A 19,697-nucleotide genomic window follows, 5' to 3' on the forward strand; every position below is an offset into this window, starting at 1 on the left:
GTTTCCGTTTGGGTAAAGCATTTGCAGTTCTGTTACTCCTCCACTTGATTTTCTTTTACTTATATCAACAGTTTCAAACGGTACGTCATTCTGGTTGGAATATTTGAAATAAATTGAATAAGGAGCTTGCTTTTGGAATTGCAGCCACTGAATTTTTAGCCATTCAACTTTCATTTTAGATTGTGCAATTTTTCGGTTTGTGATGTTGTTTTCAAGCACCACTGTAGAAATGAAATTATTGCTCTTCATTTCAATTACTTTAAATGGATTCCTTTTTCTAGCGTTTCTAATAACTACGTACCAGTCACTTGGTACAAAAATATTGGGATGAAATTTTTTTTCTTTTTCGATTATACCGAAATCTTGATCACACGGTAAATATGAATGTCCACTAACTAAAAATTTATGATCAATTTGTTCTACTACAAAATCCGGGGAGGCAACCATGTGGTTGCACAAAATCGATAGTTTAATATTACGGTTTTGTCCTCCGCATTGATCAGAATACATGATGATTCGCTTTGAAGTAACAAAATTTTTTATGTAATACATAAGGCATGACCCTATTTCCTGTGGGCCTCTAGAAGCTACTGATTCGTCCCATACAAACATGTATGAATCATTAGTAGCCATATCATGAACACCAAAGCAGTACGTCCACAGTTGTCTTTTGTAGTAACAAATGCCAGTAGTTAGAACCGGTGTAGGCAAAGTCTTCATCAAATCAAAGCAAATAACAGCAACTTCTCCTTGTTTTGCAAGCTCAGTGTCTTCCTTTAGACCTTCCCTAGCACTTTCGGCCTTCCTTTGATGAAGCTCCCGTTCAATTTCTAAACGATGCTTTAGGAGTTCATCAGCTGTTGACTTTATTTGCATATTATAAAGATCACATTTTTTACATGAGTCTGTGACTGGAGAGTGGAAAGTCAAATTAAATTCCGTGTTGAACACATTTCGAAAAATATAGAAAGAAACCGGATTATTTGAATCGTTTTTGTATAGCTCGTACATTTTACCAAGACTTAGATCTGGTGAAAGATATTTTCGATTACTGCTTTTTGGTCTACAATAATGAGATTCATAGCTTGGAAACCTCTCAATAAATTGCTTTACTTCATTCTTTCTTTCGATACTTGTTTTATTGGATGGTGGGTGTCTTCCACGCTTGTCACATGGTGCTGGAGAACCAGTTGATTTGTGTTTCAGCAATCTATCTAGTCTACCGGATGAAACTTGAAAAACAGATTGGAAAAAAATTTTGCACACTTTTTGTTCAATTCCATTTGAATCAGGTAAGTAATACATTCTAGTGTTGTTTCTTTTAGAAACCTGATTTTGTGTATAAGTGCGTAATTTATTCACTACTTTAATTGAACCAAATAAATAAGAAGTCTGCAAGTCACGGCTTTCTAAAGAATAATAATTTTTATGCAACTCTGCTTGACGTGCTGCTGGAATTCTGAGATGACACTTATTTGGACACATACATTCAAAATGTTTGAATACTTTTGCAGGAACAACTTTTCCTAATTGCGTTGTATACTGCTCTCCAGCACATCGTTTCTTCTTATTTAAATTTCGTTTCCAATTCTCCATATTGCGAATACGCTTCTTCGGTTTGAACTGTTGTTTTCCTGTATCGTCTTTTCCACCATCATCAATAGCACTGTTTGTTTCAACAGCCATTCTTGGGTCGTCTTCATCGGAAGGCACATATTCAGATCCTGAATCTTGATATGGTGCTAGATCCGACAAAACGTCTGAAAGAAAGAGGTATATCTTGAACAAAAATATCCTTAACTCGGTAATGACAATTTTTAATAAAATAAAAAATATAATAGTAGATTGTTATACAAGTAAAGAAAAGTGGTGGTTTACTATCGAGTGAAAACAGATTGATTTACGAGCGATCAGCAAGTAAATTAAGTTTTCACGAGATAGAAACCCACTTTTCTTACGAGTAAAACATGCTATTTTTTTGTATCCTTAATGGAAAACGTAGAAAATTGAAATAAAAATGTTAAAAATTTAATTTTTGTTATAACTATCATGGTTGTCTGTTATATACAAAGCATAGAAACCACATAAAACTTCCATGATAACAACACAAACAAACAGAAAAACGATTGTGTTGCTAACGAAAAGATGTTGCCAACGAGTAAAATGAGTTGGTCATAAGTAAAGTGTTGCTAACGATTAAAATAAAACATTTTTTTTTTTTTAATTCTACCTAATCAAATGGCTGTTTTCCATCAAAGATACAAAAAAGAACTTTATTCTTATGTTATTGTTTTTTTCTAACCACTAAATTTGAACTAAACTTAAAGCAATGTTATTATCTTACGAAAATAGTACTTACCACTTACGTTATCCATATCGCTGCTTATAAACACTATAGTGTTTGTTACTTTGTTACGTTATTTTAATACACACAAAGTACCAACGAAGATAGGATAGGTTAGAACTACAACGCTTTCAGTAAACAGTAAAAACTCTTCAATGGCAAACTGGACCAACCTGGTGGCTTGGTCCACTTTGCTCCCGTACATATTACAGTTATTCTAAATACCAAAAGTGCATATGTGGCGCCATCTAGTGAACAGAAGTACAAGGTGGTTTAGCCCATTTTGTAATAAATTCGTTTAAATATCACGATTCAAACTAGGTAAGCAACCCAAAATACAATTTTAGAGGGTTGGTTCGTTTTGCCGCTCATAGCCTCAATTCAGAAACAATAAAATGATTTGTCGGTAAGAAAAGTAACAAATTATGGAAAAAAAGATATACTTGTTCGGAAAATAATCTGAGAAGATAGACTTGTGATGCATGAGAAGAGCGCGCAAATCCTAGAGTCCAAAATAGAAAGACCGATGAGACTTCCGCCCTCCTTGCAACAGCACGTGATCGTAAAAGTTTTCGTAAACCGGCCGGGCAGGCAACGGACCACGACAGAACGGAACGCGAATTTTCGTTCCAACACGCACTTGTCGGTAAAATTTCTCTAAACTACCGGAAGGAGATGGTGCAAAGAGGTTTCAGGAACCAACATTAAGATTATGTTCTTTTATGACTTTCACACACAAATGTATTTTTCTTTCATATATCGAGATTTTACTTCGGAAAACCTGGTTGTGCCATAGCTTTCTTGTAGTTAATTTTTACTTGTTGATTTGAGTTTTATTACTCAGATCATAAAGCTCTCTGAATTCGCTAACGAGCGGAAGGAGCCTGTCTTTATTCGTTCTGAATACCGAGCAAATGATGTCTCTTTGGTGGATACGCAACGGACTAATTATTTAGATATACGGTGGTATTCTGCTTTCATCTGTTAGTCAATCTGTAACTTTTCATAAGCAATTCTGGACGTTTCAAGTGATCCATAGCTCACAGGAATCCGTAACTATTTTCGATAAGTAGTTCAAACGTAACTCTGTAAAGAAGATAGTTACACGAACATTTCATTTCCAGAATATATTTACGAATTTGTCGATCGTACGCTACATATTTGTAACTTACAGATGAAAAACAGAATAAAACCATAAATTTGCGTTCCGTTCCGGCGTGATCGGAAAATTCTTCGATATTCCTCATTCCGTTGCATCTGAGGAAATTATTTACGACAAAAAAATATAAAGGCACAAATTCCACGTCCGACCTATTTGGGTCGTCTCTGTCTTAACTGGTTTGAAAATGGAATAAATTCTTCGAAAACAGAAAGAAAACAACCGAAGGGGAAATCAACTCGTTTATCGCAGATCGAAGATTCACAATTCTCAACTATTGAGTTTGCAAACAACCCACCTATGTCCACGCTAGTGCGACAAACACGAACTTATAGCTCTCCCGAACAGATTACCACATATCTCCGAGTATATTCGAAATAATATTGGTCACAGTTGGATTATTTTCAACCTTCAATTTCGGAGGATGAACGAAATTTTTTAGATACTGGGAGATAAAACTGGTGATCAGGAGGGCCACTTGATCGTACCATTTGTAGAAATGACACGCCGTTTAGAGAAATTCACTTTTCGTGCATTATCCTGTTGAAACCAAATGTCATCGAAATAAATCGGAAGTTGACGAACAGTTGGAATAATCAAAAAGCTCTGAATGTTTGGCACCGTTTGGGGTACATCGATAAAAAAATGCCATAATCATATGATAATCTCCTCACTGTCCAAAAATTGAGCTTTTCTGGATGCTGAGTACACAAATATTCCAATGTTGTAATCGAGAAAAATCTCCTGACTTGCTTGTACTGCATAGTAACAGGAACCGGTTCTTCTCGGAAATATTTCGAGCTGTTTATCAGTCACGTCAACATATCAACCGATTGATTGATTTGAACAAAGTTCATCTGTTCCAACAGGTGCACTGACGTGTATTTCTCTATTCGGGCGGCTTTTATTAATGGAATTTTGTAGTTTATCGATATTTTTGCATTTTTGACCAATGTTTTCCATAGATAATATTAATGAAATTTTGAAATAATTTTAGAAGAAGTGGATTGTGTAGGAATTGGTCTATCATCAGATAAACGAGTTTTTTTCAATTGAATTGAGTGATCCCGGAAGTACAATTTAATTACGGATTTTACTTATTCATCATTCAACATTTTGTATTCGGGAAAATTATTTTATTTTCAACCGGTTTCCTCTCAACATATTGCTTTGAGGCGGCCGAGCTAGTAGACAGCTGAACGACTGGAAGTTGTCGATGACGGATCACGTGATGTTACAAGGAGAATTTCTCTAACGAAATTTTTGTATTTTGTCTGATATCAATTCATTGCAATATATTTTACTCCTTTCCTAAAACGTATCAGCTGTGATGAAATGATATCTCTGGTCAATGTGTTTGAAAAGCTCATGATAAACTGGACTACCCTTTAACTTGCCAGCAAACTGATTGTAAATATGAATGGTTGTACAATAAAACCATGCGTCAATTTCCTTCATAAGGTTTCTTAAATGAGAAGCGTCTCTCTCCTGCTTTCTTACTCTATAGATCAACAGTCTTCTGTTAACTAATTTTCCATGAAATTGCACCCCCGAAGTCATAACAACTGGCTGACTTGCTAACTATTTGCTAATGTTAGTTTCTTCTATCTCTAGCCAGCTAAACTTTAGTGTAACCACAACGGCTCAACGGCTAAAAATGTAGAAGCTATCCAAAAAAAAATTGTTTCCCCGTATCTGAAATTCATATAATCCGTATATAAATTTTGTATACTCGGTGGGACAGCAAAACGTTTCTTCAACAGTATCTGACTTATTTATTTGGTTTTTAATACTGAGAATGAACTTTCTGAAATATTCAAACAAACTGTTATATAAGGTTCAATAATGGTGTCTTATAATGTTGAATACCTTGTCGTATGATATTGAATAATCTGTCGTATATATTCGAATGACCCCTCGTATCTCGAATAAACTGTCGTATAAGGCTGGATAACCTATCGTATTAGGCTGAATAACAAGTCCTTTAAGGTTCAATAACCTGTTTTAGATATCTGAATAACCTGTCGTATATAGCTGAATAACTTGTCGGTTAACGCTGAATAACTTGTCATGTGAGGCTGAATAAACCTGTCGTATAAAGTTCAATAACATGTTTTCATATAGCTGAATAACCTATAGTATAAGGTTGAATAATCTGTAGTTGAATTGAGTAACTTGGTTGTATTGTAATGAAAACTTCTTTTTAAAATCAATAAAACAGTCGTGGTTTTCGGTTTGTTGCCCCAATTCTAAAGCATTTCACGATGTTCTCTTAAGTAATATTAATGGACGTTTCATTTTTGAATAGCTGCATGATTGGTAAGAAAAGATGAACACACTGGTTTTTAATTATATATTTAATCAGCTATCGATTTCGGCAAAATACTTATACCATCATCAGGCTGTCCTGAAATGACACTCATGTGCAGAAGAAAAATAAATATTTCAAGAAAACCTTACTGTCATGAAACACAGAAACGAGCTGCAACTTATAAGATGTAGTACAAACATAACATGAATTTTCACTTGAAATGGAAAATTTCATTAGTCCAAGACATAAATTAAAATGGTAAACAACATATTGGTTGGAGGACAGATGTAGATACATTACAGCCATGCGTCACATAAGAGCCGCATAGAAAATATAAACATAAAACGCATTTCTATGCGGCTCTTATGTGACGCATGGCTGTAATGTATCTACATCTGTACTCCAACCAATATGTTGTTTATCATTTTAATTTATGTCTTGGACTAATGAAATTTTCCATTTTAAGTGGAAATTCATTTATGTTATGTTTGTACTACATCTTATGAGTTGCAGCTCGTTTCTGTGTTTCATGAGAGTAAGGTTTTCTTGAAATATTTATTTTTCTTCGCACCTGAGTGTCATTTCAGGACAGCCTGATGATGGTATAAGTATTTTGCCGAAATCGATAGCTGATTAAATATATAATTAAAAACCAGTGTGTTCATCTTTTCCTACTATAATCTACACGCTGTTGGTGTTCGTGGAATGTTGGTGTTCGTGGAATGTTGGTGTTCGTGGACTGTATTAACTTGACGATTATGAAAAACAAAAGAACTCTTTTCACTTAAAGGGTAACTTTATTGTTTTTCGAACTGAACGCTTTTTACAATCTGGACTTGCTCTTTAACATCGAGAGAGTAAGTGAGTGAATGTATATGTAGTAAATGTAAACACTGACTAGTGATTAGGTTCGTAAATGACTAAGACTAAAGTAAAGAGAAGATTCCTTCCGCGCAAATGTTACATAGCTCTAAGAAAGCAAAAGATGCGGTAGATGGCAGGTCCAGCTCATCACGGTAGCGCTGTGGCGCGAACATGCCGCCCCCTTTGCAAAGCCCAAGCTTTCAAATCTCAACGGGGAGAGGACAAATCTTCTGGAAATCCCGTTTTAGAACTCCTGCACTTGTTCGGATTGAGGCACTGCGAGCTACGCCATCTTGACCTTTGTGTAATGCTATGACTCGTCCAAGACGCCATTCAGTGGGTGGGGATTGCTCGTCCTTGATTACTACCATTTGATTTTCGAGCAATTGACCATGCTCGCTTTTCCACTTTTGTCTGGATTGAAGTTCTACGATATAGTCTCGCTCCCATCTTCTCCATCTTCTGCATTAACTGGAATCTTGAAAGACGGTTCATCTTTGTGTCAGTGACATTTTCTTCTGGTGCAGCTATCAGCGTTCTGCCAATGAGGAAGTGAGCCGGAGTGAGGGAACTGAGGTCATTTGGATCAGGGGAAAGTTGACAAAGAGGTCGAGAATTCAAAATAGCCTCAATCTGACATAAAACAGTACTAAACTCCTCAAAAGTAAGGTGTGTATTGGACAAAACATGTTTCAGGTGTGACTTTACGCATCGCACATTTGATTCCCAAAGACCGCCCATGTGAGGGGAATATGGGGGGATAAACTGCCAATCAATGCCCTCACAAGTAGAGGAAGAAGTCAATTCGTCTTTTTTCTGAGACAAAAACTTGCCTAATTCACGAAAGGCACCTACAAAATTTTTGCCGTTGTCAGAAACTATCTTTTTGGGCTTTCCACGCCTGGAAATGAATCTTCTTAAGGATTGCATAAAAGATTCCGTTGAAAGACTTGAAATTAATTCGAGATGCACAGCCTTTGTAGCAAAGCAGATAAATAATCCAATTTGCCGCCGCGACCTCTACTTAAACCATGACGTATAATGAAGGGACCTGCGTAGTCGACACCGACGCAGCTAAATGGAGGAGATGGAACGATTCTTTCTCGCGGTAAATTTCCCATCAAGGGCTGAACTGTTTCTCCTCTGTGTCTTGCGCACCGTATGCATTTCCTCACGATTGAGCGCGCCATATTTCTACCGCCGATAGGCCAAAACTCTTCCCTTATAAAGGCTAGCAAGCTATGAGGACCCACGTGTTGGTTGCGAAGATGCTCATAAGAAAACAACAGTTTGGTTAAATGATGTGCGCAATCCAAAACTATAGGATGCTTTTTGTTGAAACTCAAATCGGAATATTCTAAGCGGCCGCCGACGCGTATAAGGCCAGCAGAATCGGAAAACGGAGTCAAACTTAACAATTTGCTCTTGCCATTTATTTTTCGATGTTGGGATAGATCAGACACTTCTCTGGGAAAGGATTGAATTTGTGATATTTTCAATAAAATTGTGCGAGCGCGATTCAGCTCTTGTTTAGACAAACATCCGAAAACTCGCTCAGTCTGAAACGTTCTACAGTTTTTGGCAAATCGCAACATGTAAGCAACCGTTCTCAGCAAATGGGTATAACTTGAAAATCTCTCGAAAGGAAATAAGGTTTCCTGACACTCTTTAATAGCGACGCATGTTTGCTGCCTTAGCTCCGGCAAGTTGACAACTGCATAAGTATGATTCGGCCAATTGCCTTTTTCTAGGCACAACCAGGTCGGTCCGCGCCACCAAAGTTGTGATTCCAACAACTCGCTTGGATAGAGCCCTCTCGATACTAAGTCTGCGGGATTGTCGCGCGTAGGTACATAACGCCACTCGCAATTAGCAGTTAAACCCTGAATTTCTGCAACTCTATTGGCGACGAAAACTTTCAACGAACTGGGACTCGCGCTTATCCAAGCAAGAACGATTTGTGAGTCGCTCCATAAAAAACATTCGTCAAACTTGAGTGTCATTGATTTTTTAACTTTGTCCGCTAATCGAGAAAGAACTAGTGCGCCGCATAACTCTAAACATGGCACACTTATTGTTTTAATAGGTGCCACCTTGCTTTTAGCAGTCAACAAATGGACATGTATCTTACCCTCGACGTCGATGCTTCTTACGTACAAGCATGCACCGAACGCACGCTCGCTTGCATCGCAATATCCATGCAACTCGATACGTTGAGGGTTGTCGCAAACTACTCGTCGTGATATTGAAATTTTCTCTAAATTCGGCAGATCGTTTAAAAATCTGAACCATCTATCGGCTAGATGTCTGGGCAACGCATCATCCCATCCTAACTTCTCGAGCCATAAACTTTGCATCAGAATTTTGGTGATGATGATTGACGGACTGACTAATCCCAAGGGGTCGAATATTTTAGCATTTACGGATAAAATGAGCCTCTTGGTGCATCTACTTCCGACATCGAGATTCTCTAACGTGTACAATAGCTCATCATTGTGACACGACCAGGTTAATCCTAACGTTTTCGCGTTTTCCCCAGGACCGAACTCTATGATCCCGCAAGGAGAATCCTTGCTATCTATATTAGCTAGAACTTCTGGTTCATTGGAATACCACTTTCTTAATTCAAAGCACCCGCTTAGTAAAACAGATGAAACTTCAGCGCAAATGCTCTGCGCATGCTCAATAGTATCAGCGCCTGTAAGCAAATCGTCTACATAGAAATCTCGGCGAATGATTTCCGCAATGTATGGCTGGCTGTCTTGACACACTTTTGCTAGTTCGAAAAGGCAACGAATTGCTAAGTAACTCGCACATGCCTGACCATAGGTTACCGTGTTTAGCGTATATGATTTCAGCGGCTGGTCGGGACTATCACGCCATAATATTTTTTGAAGGTTTCGCTGACTAGGTTCGATGAGCACTTGTCGGTACATCTTAGCGCAATCTGCTGAAATAACGTACTTGTGCTGTCTAAATCTCAAGATGATTGACAACAAGTCTTCTTGCAAAATTGGACCGATATACTGGATATTGTTAAGAGAGATTCCGTTACTGGTAGGAAATGACGCATTGAAAACTACTCTTAAACGTGTAGTCTTGCTGTTTTCCCGTAAAATTCCGTGATGCGGCATGAAATATTCGCATACATCATCGTTTATCTGCTCTTCAGCTAAACTCATATGATTGAGGTCTATGTACTCTGAGAGGAAATTTGTATAGAGAATTTTAAGCGATTCGTTTTTGCTTAGTTTTCGTTCGGTACTATGGAACAACTTCTGTGCTTGACTACGTGATTCGCCTAAACAGCTAGGATGTTGCTTTAGAGGAAGAGTGACTATGAAACGCCCAGAAGAGTCTCTACGAGTGGTTTGTTCAAAGATTGTTTCGCATTCAATTTCTTCGCGTGACCAAGGCTTGACAACGGAGCACTCTTCGGTTTCCCAAAACTTCGACAGTATTCTACATAACTCTTGATTTGTGCTCAAGTGACATGAAGTGTTGCGAACGTTGTTATCATTACTAACGCGACCGGAGACGATCCAACCAAATACCGTGTCCTGTAATACTGGCTTGTTCCTACCGCACGAAATTTTATTAGGCTTGATGATTTCCCAGAACAACTCTGCTCCGATAAGCATATCGATGGGAGCGGGCTTATTGAATTCGGGATCCGCCAGTTGCAGATCACTAGGAATTTTTAACGAACTAACATCAAACCCCCACGCTGGAGTCATACTGGTGATATTAGAAAGAACGAAACAGTTAACACTCGCTTTAAACTTACCATACCGAGAGTTTAGATCTACTACGCATTTCTCTTTGATTTTTGAAATATTGCCTGAGATACCTAGAACGTTTAAGCTTGCGTTGCTTGTTGATATACCCAAACGCTGACGCAAACTATCCGTGATGAAACTTGATTGCGATCCAGAGTCTAACAGTGCACGTACCGAAACGGGTTGATTGGACTCGTCAAAAACTATAACCTTTGCTGTAGACAATAACACTGTGTGATTATTGAGGACGTCTACGCCACTGGCTAAAGAGTTTACGTTATTCGAACTTGAGCCGCTTTCTTTGGTAACCGCTGTGTATTCATTTTCAGGATGTAAAAGAGTGTTATGCCAAGCTTTGCATTTTTTACAAGGACCGGACCTACATTTTTTGCTCGAATGGTTATTCAGTAGACAAATATTACAGAGATTGGCCTGTTTAACAAACTCTATTCTTTTTTCCAATGACAAACCTAAAAATGATTCACATTTATAAATCGAGTGAGAATCTTTGCAGAAGAAACATGACAAAGCCGTAGAATTATTGGAAACTAGGGATTTGGAACTTTGTCGGAAATCTTTCCTTTTGTTTTCATCTGCCACGTACCTACTGGAACCGCTTTTAAATTCAAGGGTTTCTAATAAATCTGCACGGTTGCGCAAAAAGGTTTGTAAGTTTTCTAACGTCGGGTTATCACACGATAAGGAATGCTTTTCCCATTCACTAAGTGTTTTAGCATCTAACTTGCTTGATGCTAGAAAAATCAATAATGGGTCCCAATTTTTTGTGTTCTGTTCCAATTGTTCTAGTGAGCGCAAATGCTTGGACAGATCATCGACTAATTTACGCAACTTGTAAGAACTTTCCTTTGTTATAGACTCTAAACCGAAGATTAATTTGATATGATTATGAACTAATAGTCTAGTATTATTATATCTATCGCATAAAACTTGCCAAGCTACTGTGTAACCTGCACTTGTGAATTCAACTGCTTTGATTACAAGGGCTGCACTTCCCTCTAGGGAGGCTCTAAGGTAATGATACTTCTGAATCGAACTCAGAGACTCATTGCTATGAACTAAAGACTCGAAAGTTTCTCTGAACTCTAACCAATTTTCATATTTTCCCTGGAACTTGGGAAGGGCAATAACTGGCAATTTAACTCCACTTAAAATACTGGTAGGACTACCTGTCTCTGACACTGCGGAATTTCTTGAAGAGATTTGACTGTTGAAGTCCACAATTACTTTACTTGCTAACAGGGACTTGGCAATAGACCGGTAATTATAATAAGTGTCTTCGAAGGTGGCCCTAATTTCATATTCCTTCTGGAGAGCTTCTTCGGAGGCTGCCAATTCTATATGGTTTTGCACCTCCTCGAACTCATCAAATACTATTTTCACGCGATCTAATCTTTCTTCTAGCTGGATCAGGTCGGTTTCACTCAGTTTATCTAGGTCTTTCTTACTATCTACGTGTTTAACAAAATTTGTTAGGGAGCTCTTTAGCGACCCTCGCTTTCTAGTTAACGAATCGGTCATTTTCAACACTACGCCAAGCAGAGCTATAATAATAATTGAGAAACAAAACGACTATTTCGACTATTTTAAAAACTCGACAGGTGAAAAGGGAATAACAAGATCTGGATAAATGGAAAAACAGGAACGGACTCACCAACTACCTCTTGGTGCCGAATGCAATCTGATTTCCAGCTTTTCTCCTCTTTTATTCACTTCTTTTTCACATCCGGCTCGAAGGACCATGTTGGTGTTCGTGGACTGTATTAACTTGACGATTATGAAAAACAAAAGAACTCTTTTCACTTAAAGGGTAACTTTATTGTTTTTCGAACTGAACGCTTTTTACAATCTGGACTTGCTCTTTAACATCGAGAGAGTAAGTGAGTGAATGTATATGTAGTAAATGTAAACACTGACTAGTGATTAGGTTCGTAAATGACTAAGACTAAAGTAAAGAGAAGATTCAGTGTTTAGGTTCGTAAATGACTAAGACTAAAGTAAAGAGAAGATTCCTTCCGCGCAAATGTTACATAGCTCTAAGAAAGCAAAAGATGCGGTAGATGGCAGGTCCAGCTCATCACGGTAGCGCTGTGGCGCGAACACACGCTGATGGAGAAATACATCAATTTCATAGCTGCATGATTGTTTCCTTTACACCTCGGTTTTTTTCTTCAGGTAGATTATAAACACATATATTGTTTTGCTTCTCATTAGGAATCCAAATGTAGATTGCAGCGACATGATCATGAAAGTTCGAAGTAAAAAGTTAATGCAGTCATTGTCATTTTTGAAGGGGTTTGGAGATTTTTTTCAAATAAATCCATTTTTCTCAGAAGTTGTTTTTCCTCAATTTTGAAGATTGGTTGTCGAAACTGGATTAAAGTGTATTTTAGGTCAATACTATTAGTATTTATGCAAAAAATGTTCTCAATCAGCTGATGAAGGAGAAAAATATTTTTTGAATCCGAACTTCTTGGCTCGTTACACGATCATAATAGAAGGAATTGATTATATGGAGAGTTATAGCTATGATAGCTTGCCTTTTTTATTATATATAATGGCTAAAATTGCAACATTGATGCTAACAGATTAATATATATTTTTTATGAAAACTCTTATTGAAACACCAAAATATTCTCCGTTCCTCAATGTAAACAAACAGAAGTGCATTAACTTTTTATTTACAAAAATTGACACCAGGGGGACAAACCGTTGACTTAGCAATTCCATATTTCTTCGCCAATAAGGTAACACTCAGGCCTTTATTGATATCTTCTAGAACTTGAGATTTCTTATGAAGAGATAAACATCTTGATTCTCCACTCACTTTCACCATTTTATAAGTTATATTATAGTCGTCAAATGACAATAAGTGGCAACTTGCGAAAGCGCGAACCGGTCATGAATAACTAACGATAAATCGTGAAAACAAATTCCTTTGAATAAAATATACAAGTTACAACAAGTTTATACCAGTGAGATTTTACTTTGTTCATATTACAGAGTAGTCCATACAAAAAATTTTGTGTTCATATTACGGAGGGGTTCATACGATCGCGTGTTCATATTAACGCGATTGTACTCTACATCACTTATGAGGTCTTGAGTTCTTGCTTTCTAATACTCTTAGTACTTACGTGTTATTGATTGATTGGATTTCAATGGGCATTAGTACGGCAATCTGTGTAAGTTGATATTTTATTAAATAAGGAAAATATAAAAATAACGCTTAAGAAGGAGTATTAAAAGTAAAAAAATAATACAAAACTAAAGGTATTGATCTTCAACTTATGACTACGAAAATAGGAAAACATATCAACACTAAATATCACTGGCGCTTAGTTTCTACTTAAGAATAATCAGTCTTTTGTTTCCATTTCATGTGGTATATTTTTGTAAGTCATGGTAATCTTTATCCAACACTTTTGTTATTTCAAGCAAATGATTGTACTTCTGTGTGGAAATTTTTTGTCGTGAATTGTAAAGATTTTTATAATTTGTTTGTCCATCAACCATTTTTTTTATTTGATCTTCTCAAAAAAATTAGTTGTTCGGAAAGAGCGGTGAACGCGAAACGACACAATTCGAATAATTTAATAAAACTGAAAATAATCAATTCATAAACTTTACAATTATTTATAATAATTGTGCAAAATATTTCAAAAGTTTTCCATTTCGAGAAGAAAATGCTATCGAGATAAATTATTTATTAACAATAAAGAAACAGATCATACAAAAAAAACAATCAATCCTTATTATTTAAGTTATAGTTAAAAAGACAACTTGAGATATTTTATCTGGCTTCAGTCTCTCTCTTCTTTCACTGGCTATCTTTCCACTATGCGAAAAAAATTCTTCCGCATGGTACAAAAGTTGCTAATACGCTGTGCCTTCTTTTAACTAGTTGAAACAGCCGGGCAGCCGGGGATATATTTGTTTGTTGATGCCACCATATCAACGGATCTTGCACTAACCCATTCTTATCCAATCTAGATAACAATGGTTCATCCAAATATTTGTCGAACTCCACTATAGCAGAAGCCATAGGATTTATTGCATTCAGATATTCTTTCACTTCTGAATCGAATTCCTCCTATAAAGCACTATATTTATCCGTTTTCGGATTCTTCTCGACATCAGCTGATTTTTCTTGTAAATCAGATGTTGTGATATCATCACATTTTATATTAGCCACCTTGTGGTACATACTTTGAACGGTTTTATTGTATCTCGATAGGTCGTTGAAACCGAACTTCTTGAATCGGGGGTCCAAGATTGTAGCTTGTGACACCAATTCATTATCTTCGATGTCACCAAATCTCTTCAATAGCTCCATTGATAATTTATGCCTCAAATTTTCCACCGGGAGCAATAAATTTGAGGAATTCGTTGAACTTTGATGTCTAGACAGCTTCGTATAATAAATTATAAGTGAAGACAAGGTTACACTTTTTTGTGCACTGATGGTTTTCGTAACCATGTCGAACATTGAAAGGATATCCATTGATTGTTCGGCGATGGCCCATTCTTCATTGCTCAACATCTCAACATTGCAACAATTCATCATTGCAACCGTAGATATCAATGCATTCTTCATGGATAACACACGTCTAATCATGTCATAGGTGTAATTCCATCTTGTTGGTACATCATTTTTCAGCTTCCAAATTGGAAGCCCCAACCGTTCCTGCATTTCTTTAATTTTTACCAAAACATGACTACTTTTGTGGAAATATCGAACAATGGCTTTGATTTTGTCCACCACAACCTGCACCTCTTTTTCCTTCAAACCAGATTGGGTTCTCAGGTTGAGGGAATGTGCAAAGCAACCCCAATGACACCAACCACCTGTTCTCACTCCCAGCTTCATATTGGAGGCATTATCTGTGACGATGGCTGCAATTCTGTTATCAATTTTCAATCTGGACAGAGTCTGATTGATTTTTTCACAGATATTTTCCCCCGTATGTCTGTCTGTGTATGAATCACACCCCAACAAATCGGAGGATAAAAATGTCCTATCATTATCTTCAACAATATAATGGGCAGTAATATTGAAAAAACTGTCATTATTCCTTGAACACCACCCATCCATAGTTAGGCATATAGCCGAAGCTCTCGCTAGCCGCGACTCCACAATGTCGACAGTCTCTTTATAGATTGTTGGTATTAGAGCATGCGACACAGTTTGCCTAGTCGGTAAATTATAACTAGGACTCAATAATTTCACTAGTTTTTTGAATTCTTCATCCTCCACCAAACTAAAAGGATGATATTCTTTAGTAATCATAGATATTAATTGTCTATCTATTTCCCTTTGTTTTGAGCTAGGCAGAGGTCTAGTGAAATATTCATAAACAGGGCGCGTTGTAGTGCCAACTGCTTGCGAAATATTTCGGTTTGCTAGTGGTAATGATGCTGCTGCAGGAACCGTTTCAGTTGCGGATGTGGAGGAACTGGAAGCACTTATTTCCCTTCTTTCTGTCGTAATCTGCGGTGACGACCGCCTTATCAATTGTTGGGTAGGATGCTTCCTCGATAAATGTCGGATCAAAGGGCCTGTAGAATTATTCAACACCGATAACTGCTGACCACAATACAAACACTTCACTCTTTTTTCTCCATTCGGTTTGGAGAAATGAAGCCACACCTGAATTGTTTGTTTCGCAGACATTTTTTCTTGAGATATTATTCTCACGAAATTTCACACTTGAAAGAATTTTTTTTTTTCGCTTTTCACACACAACGAAACTGGACAAATCACATTCGAACTTCGTTCCTCGATTCAGAGTTCCTTAAATATGCAAAAGTTGCAAAAATTGATTCATCATTTTATTGCCCTTGTTACAAATATACCGACAACCCGGTACATCAGTATCGGTACCTGTTTTCAAAGAGTGTAACACCCTTAAACGATGACCAAATTCAACGAAAGTGTGGATGAGAAATCCAACGGAAAGGATAGAGGTTCACTGGAATTCCCAAATTAAAAATTTACTATATGGTTCTATTGGTTCTACATGAGGAGATTCATATAATTATTTATTGGGGTTGGTTCATGCTGGCCGGTACCTAATTCCCTAAAGCGGGCTGCGGACTACGAGCGATAATATAATATATATTATAGCTCTATCATGAGATATAATATATTATATTAAGCGTGCAGCAGATTAGGATATAAAAATTTTATATTCAGTACTATTTCAGTAGGCATAGTGATAGGTTGTGTTAGTTTGTGCCGTTCAAAAATGGAAAACTTCATCGAAAAAGTACTTGATACCCTGGATAGCTCTTCAGAAGATGAAGAAGCAAAATGTGATAATGATTTGGCGTTAATTATTGCTTATAAAAAGAAAACGCCTAGATTCTGGATATCCAATCACATTAAATTTCGTAAAGAAAGAGGTGAATTTAGACTCTTTGATGATCTAAGTGATGGAAATTATACGAATTATTTTCGAATGGACCGAATAAAATTTTTTGAACTGCATGATTTAATAAACGATGACATAAAAAAGAAAAACACAAAGCTACGAGAAAGCATTAGTTCGCTAGAGCGACTAGCAGTTACTTTAAGGTGAGTAAAAATTTTATAAGTGGCATTAAAAAAAAATAACGTATTCAAGAAAGTTATGTTTAATCAAAACATAAAATAAAACATTAAACATTAAACAAAACATCAAACATCGAACAAAAAAATTTAATAAAAAAAATTAATCAAAAAAAAATTACAACTGCATGTAAGTCAAGGTTGTGTTTGAAGAACATGAGGTATCCGTTGGAGATAAGACAGGGATTTCAAAATATTCGTCATATGTAGCACTAGAAGTATTTGTCTGATGTATCTGATGCTGTATGTGTTCTTCTCGGGCCTCCATCACAGTATTAAACATTTTCCGCTGGACCTTTATTTGTAGATGTTCAGGTAGAGAATAAGTTTGTTCATACATGCTATCAAAGAATTTGATGAAGTGCTGTATCTTCCTTGCGCTTCATACTTAATAGCTCTTGCCTCAACTGGTCTCTTGCTATCGACTTTTGATCCCTTCTTTTTTGCTCGTGTTCCAGATATTCAATCAGTTTATCATTTTTTCTTTTATTTCGCGGACTATTGTAATTATAGTTTGTTTGCTCTATTTCCTTATTTGTTATGGTCGATTGGGAATCGTCTTCGGCATCGCGTGTATTTTCTAGTGATTCATCAGTCTCTGCCAATTGTGAAGCTTGAATAGATGTAGCGTTGGTGCTTCTTTGTCTGTTTGCTGAATGTGGAACAAGAAAACTCATCTGTTTTTCGTATTTCCAAAGTTTATCACTCCCTGCTGCTTGGCCTGTGGTTGTTTTCTTCTTATTTAAAGCCTGTCTGTGGCCATCTCGCAGTTTCTTCCACATACTTTTGGCTTCTTTCACTAGAGCACATTAAATGAATAATGTTTATTTTTTGTAGATATCTGGCTTCGGGTGACTCATTCAAAGCAATGGCATATAGTTATAGAATGGGCGAAAGAACTGTTTCAGAAATTGTAGAAGAGGTTTGTGATGCGTTGTGGAACCACCTTCGATCACAAGTACTAGCGGAGCCTACTACAAGCGCGATTCGATAAAAATTGCAAATGATTTTAAGGACAACTGTCAATTTGATCATTGCATAGGTGCAATCGACGGCAAGCATGTATCTATAAAAGCACCTCCTAATTCTGGGTCCAATTTTTTTAATTACAAAAAAACATTTTCGATTGTTCTACTAGCTGTTGTTGATTCAAACCGGAAATTCGTATATATAGATGTAGGATCTATGGGTAGATTTAGTGACAGTGGAATTTTAAAAGATAGTATATTTGGAATCAAACTAAAAAATGGAGAACTGAATTTACCTCCTGAAGAAACCCTCTATCCTGGGGGAATTGAAATGCCTTACGTTTTCGTTGGGGACGAAGCATTTCCTTTGATGACTAATTTAATGCGTGCTTATCCGCAATCCAAATTGTCGGAATCTAGAAGATTGTATAATTATCGTTTGTCCAGAGCACGTAGAGTAGTGAAAAATGCATTCGGTATTTTAGCAGCTCGATTTAGAATATTTAGACGACCCTTTGAATGCCGTGTTGAACTTGTCGACAAAATAGTGAAAGCAACGTGTGTCTTACATAATTATTTAATCAAATACAATTATTACAACATGAATGATAATGAAATTGAAAATTTAGATGATAGTCAACTAATGCCAATTGCTCATTCTGGTTGTAGATACTCAAATGATTGTTTTTTTATACGAGAAGAATTCTGTAGATATTTCAATAATATTGGTATTGTTCCTTGGCAAAAAACGCGGCTATTGAAATAATTGAATATTTATTGTAACTTAATTTAGACTAGGTAATAGAAAATATTAAACTTTTCCTGTTATTAAAAACATAAATGTTTATAAATAATGTATTCACTTGTACATACTTATTATCTAATATGTATTAATGCAAATTTGTCATGACTTCTTTTTATTATTAAAAAAAAATAAATAAATTAGGACGTACCATCTGATATTTCGCATTCCACTATAACCTTTCTCCATGCTGCTTCCTTCATTTCACTATTTTTGTAATATTCTTCATCCACTTTCCATAAACATGGATTTTCCCTTACGCTTTCAATTAAACGTTCCATTTTATTAAAGAGGTTAGAAAAATTCCACCGTGTCTACTGCCCGAAAGGCGTGAAACTGAGTTGCAATTTCCTGGCGCGGGGGTTTAGACGTAAGGTGGGAGGTGGGATATATTCTGAAATATCGCTCGAAAAGCATATCTCTGCAGATACTTAATATATCGCCCGGATATAGATATATATTATAGCATTAATGCGCGGTGTTACATGTTATTTCTTTTGAAGCGATTTTTATGTAATATGTGAGATATAATATATATTATATTATCGCTCGTAGTCCGCAGCCCGCTTAATCCCTTAAACTATTTCTAGCCTCACGAAAATATAAAATTCCAGATTTCAATATTCTGAGAATTTATTGAATGACCAGACAGAATAGTTTGAATGTTAGGTAGAGGTTCGGGTAGATTCCCAAAGTAATAAAAAATTACTATGTATAGTTCAAAATGAGAAGACACAAATAATTTCTTCTTACTATGAGAATTCCACTGAACCTCTATCCAACTGAAAACATTCAAGAGTGAAGAACTGGGCAATTTGGTGTAGTCATTAAATTACTACTTC

General features: G+C 36.5%; 3 protein-coding genes across 3 annotated transcripts; all 3 read right to left on the minus strand.

Moving 5' to 3' along the window:
* Window positions 1-7,634: 7,634 nt before the first annotated feature.
* On the minus strand, window positions 7,635-11,996 carry LOC123322380. Its single transcript, XM_044910325.1, has one exon. It carries the CDS (start codon window positions 11,994-11,996, stop codon window positions 7,635-7,637), a length of 4,362 nt encoding a protein of 1,453 aa, XP_044766260.1.
* A 2,572-nt stretch (window positions 11,997-14,568) lies between these two features.
* LOC123322381 (zinc finger BED domain-containing protein 4-like) lies at window positions 14,569-16,423 on the minus strand. The gene has a single exon (XM_044910326.1). It carries the CDS (start codon window positions 16,147-16,149, stop codon window positions 14,569-14,571), a length of 1,581 nt encoding a protein of 526 aa, XP_044766261.1. The 5' UTR covers window positions 16,150-16,423.
* A 712-nt stretch (window positions 16,424-17,135) lies between these two features.
* LOC123322114 lies at window positions 17,136-19,426 on the minus strand. Its single transcript, XM_044909956.1, has 2 exons — window positions 19,007-19,426; window positions 17,136-17,884 (listed from the first exon to the last, which is right to left on the minus strand). The coding sequence occupies exons 1-2, from the start codon at window positions 19,134-19,136 to the stop codon at window positions 17,430-17,432; spliced, it is 585 nt and encodes a 194-aa protein (XP_044765891.1). The 5' UTR covers window positions 19,137-19,426; the 3' UTR covers window positions 17,136-17,429.
* Window positions 19,427-19,697: the final 271 nt, after the last annotated feature.

This window comes from Coccinella septempunctata, chromosome X (genome assembly GCF_907165205.1).
Source record: "Coccinella septempunctata chromosome X, icCocSept1.1, whole genome shotgun sequence".
NCBI classification, from domain to species: domain Eukaryota; kingdom Metazoa; phylum Arthropoda; class Insecta; order Coleoptera; family Coccinellidae; genus Coccinella; species Coccinella septempunctata.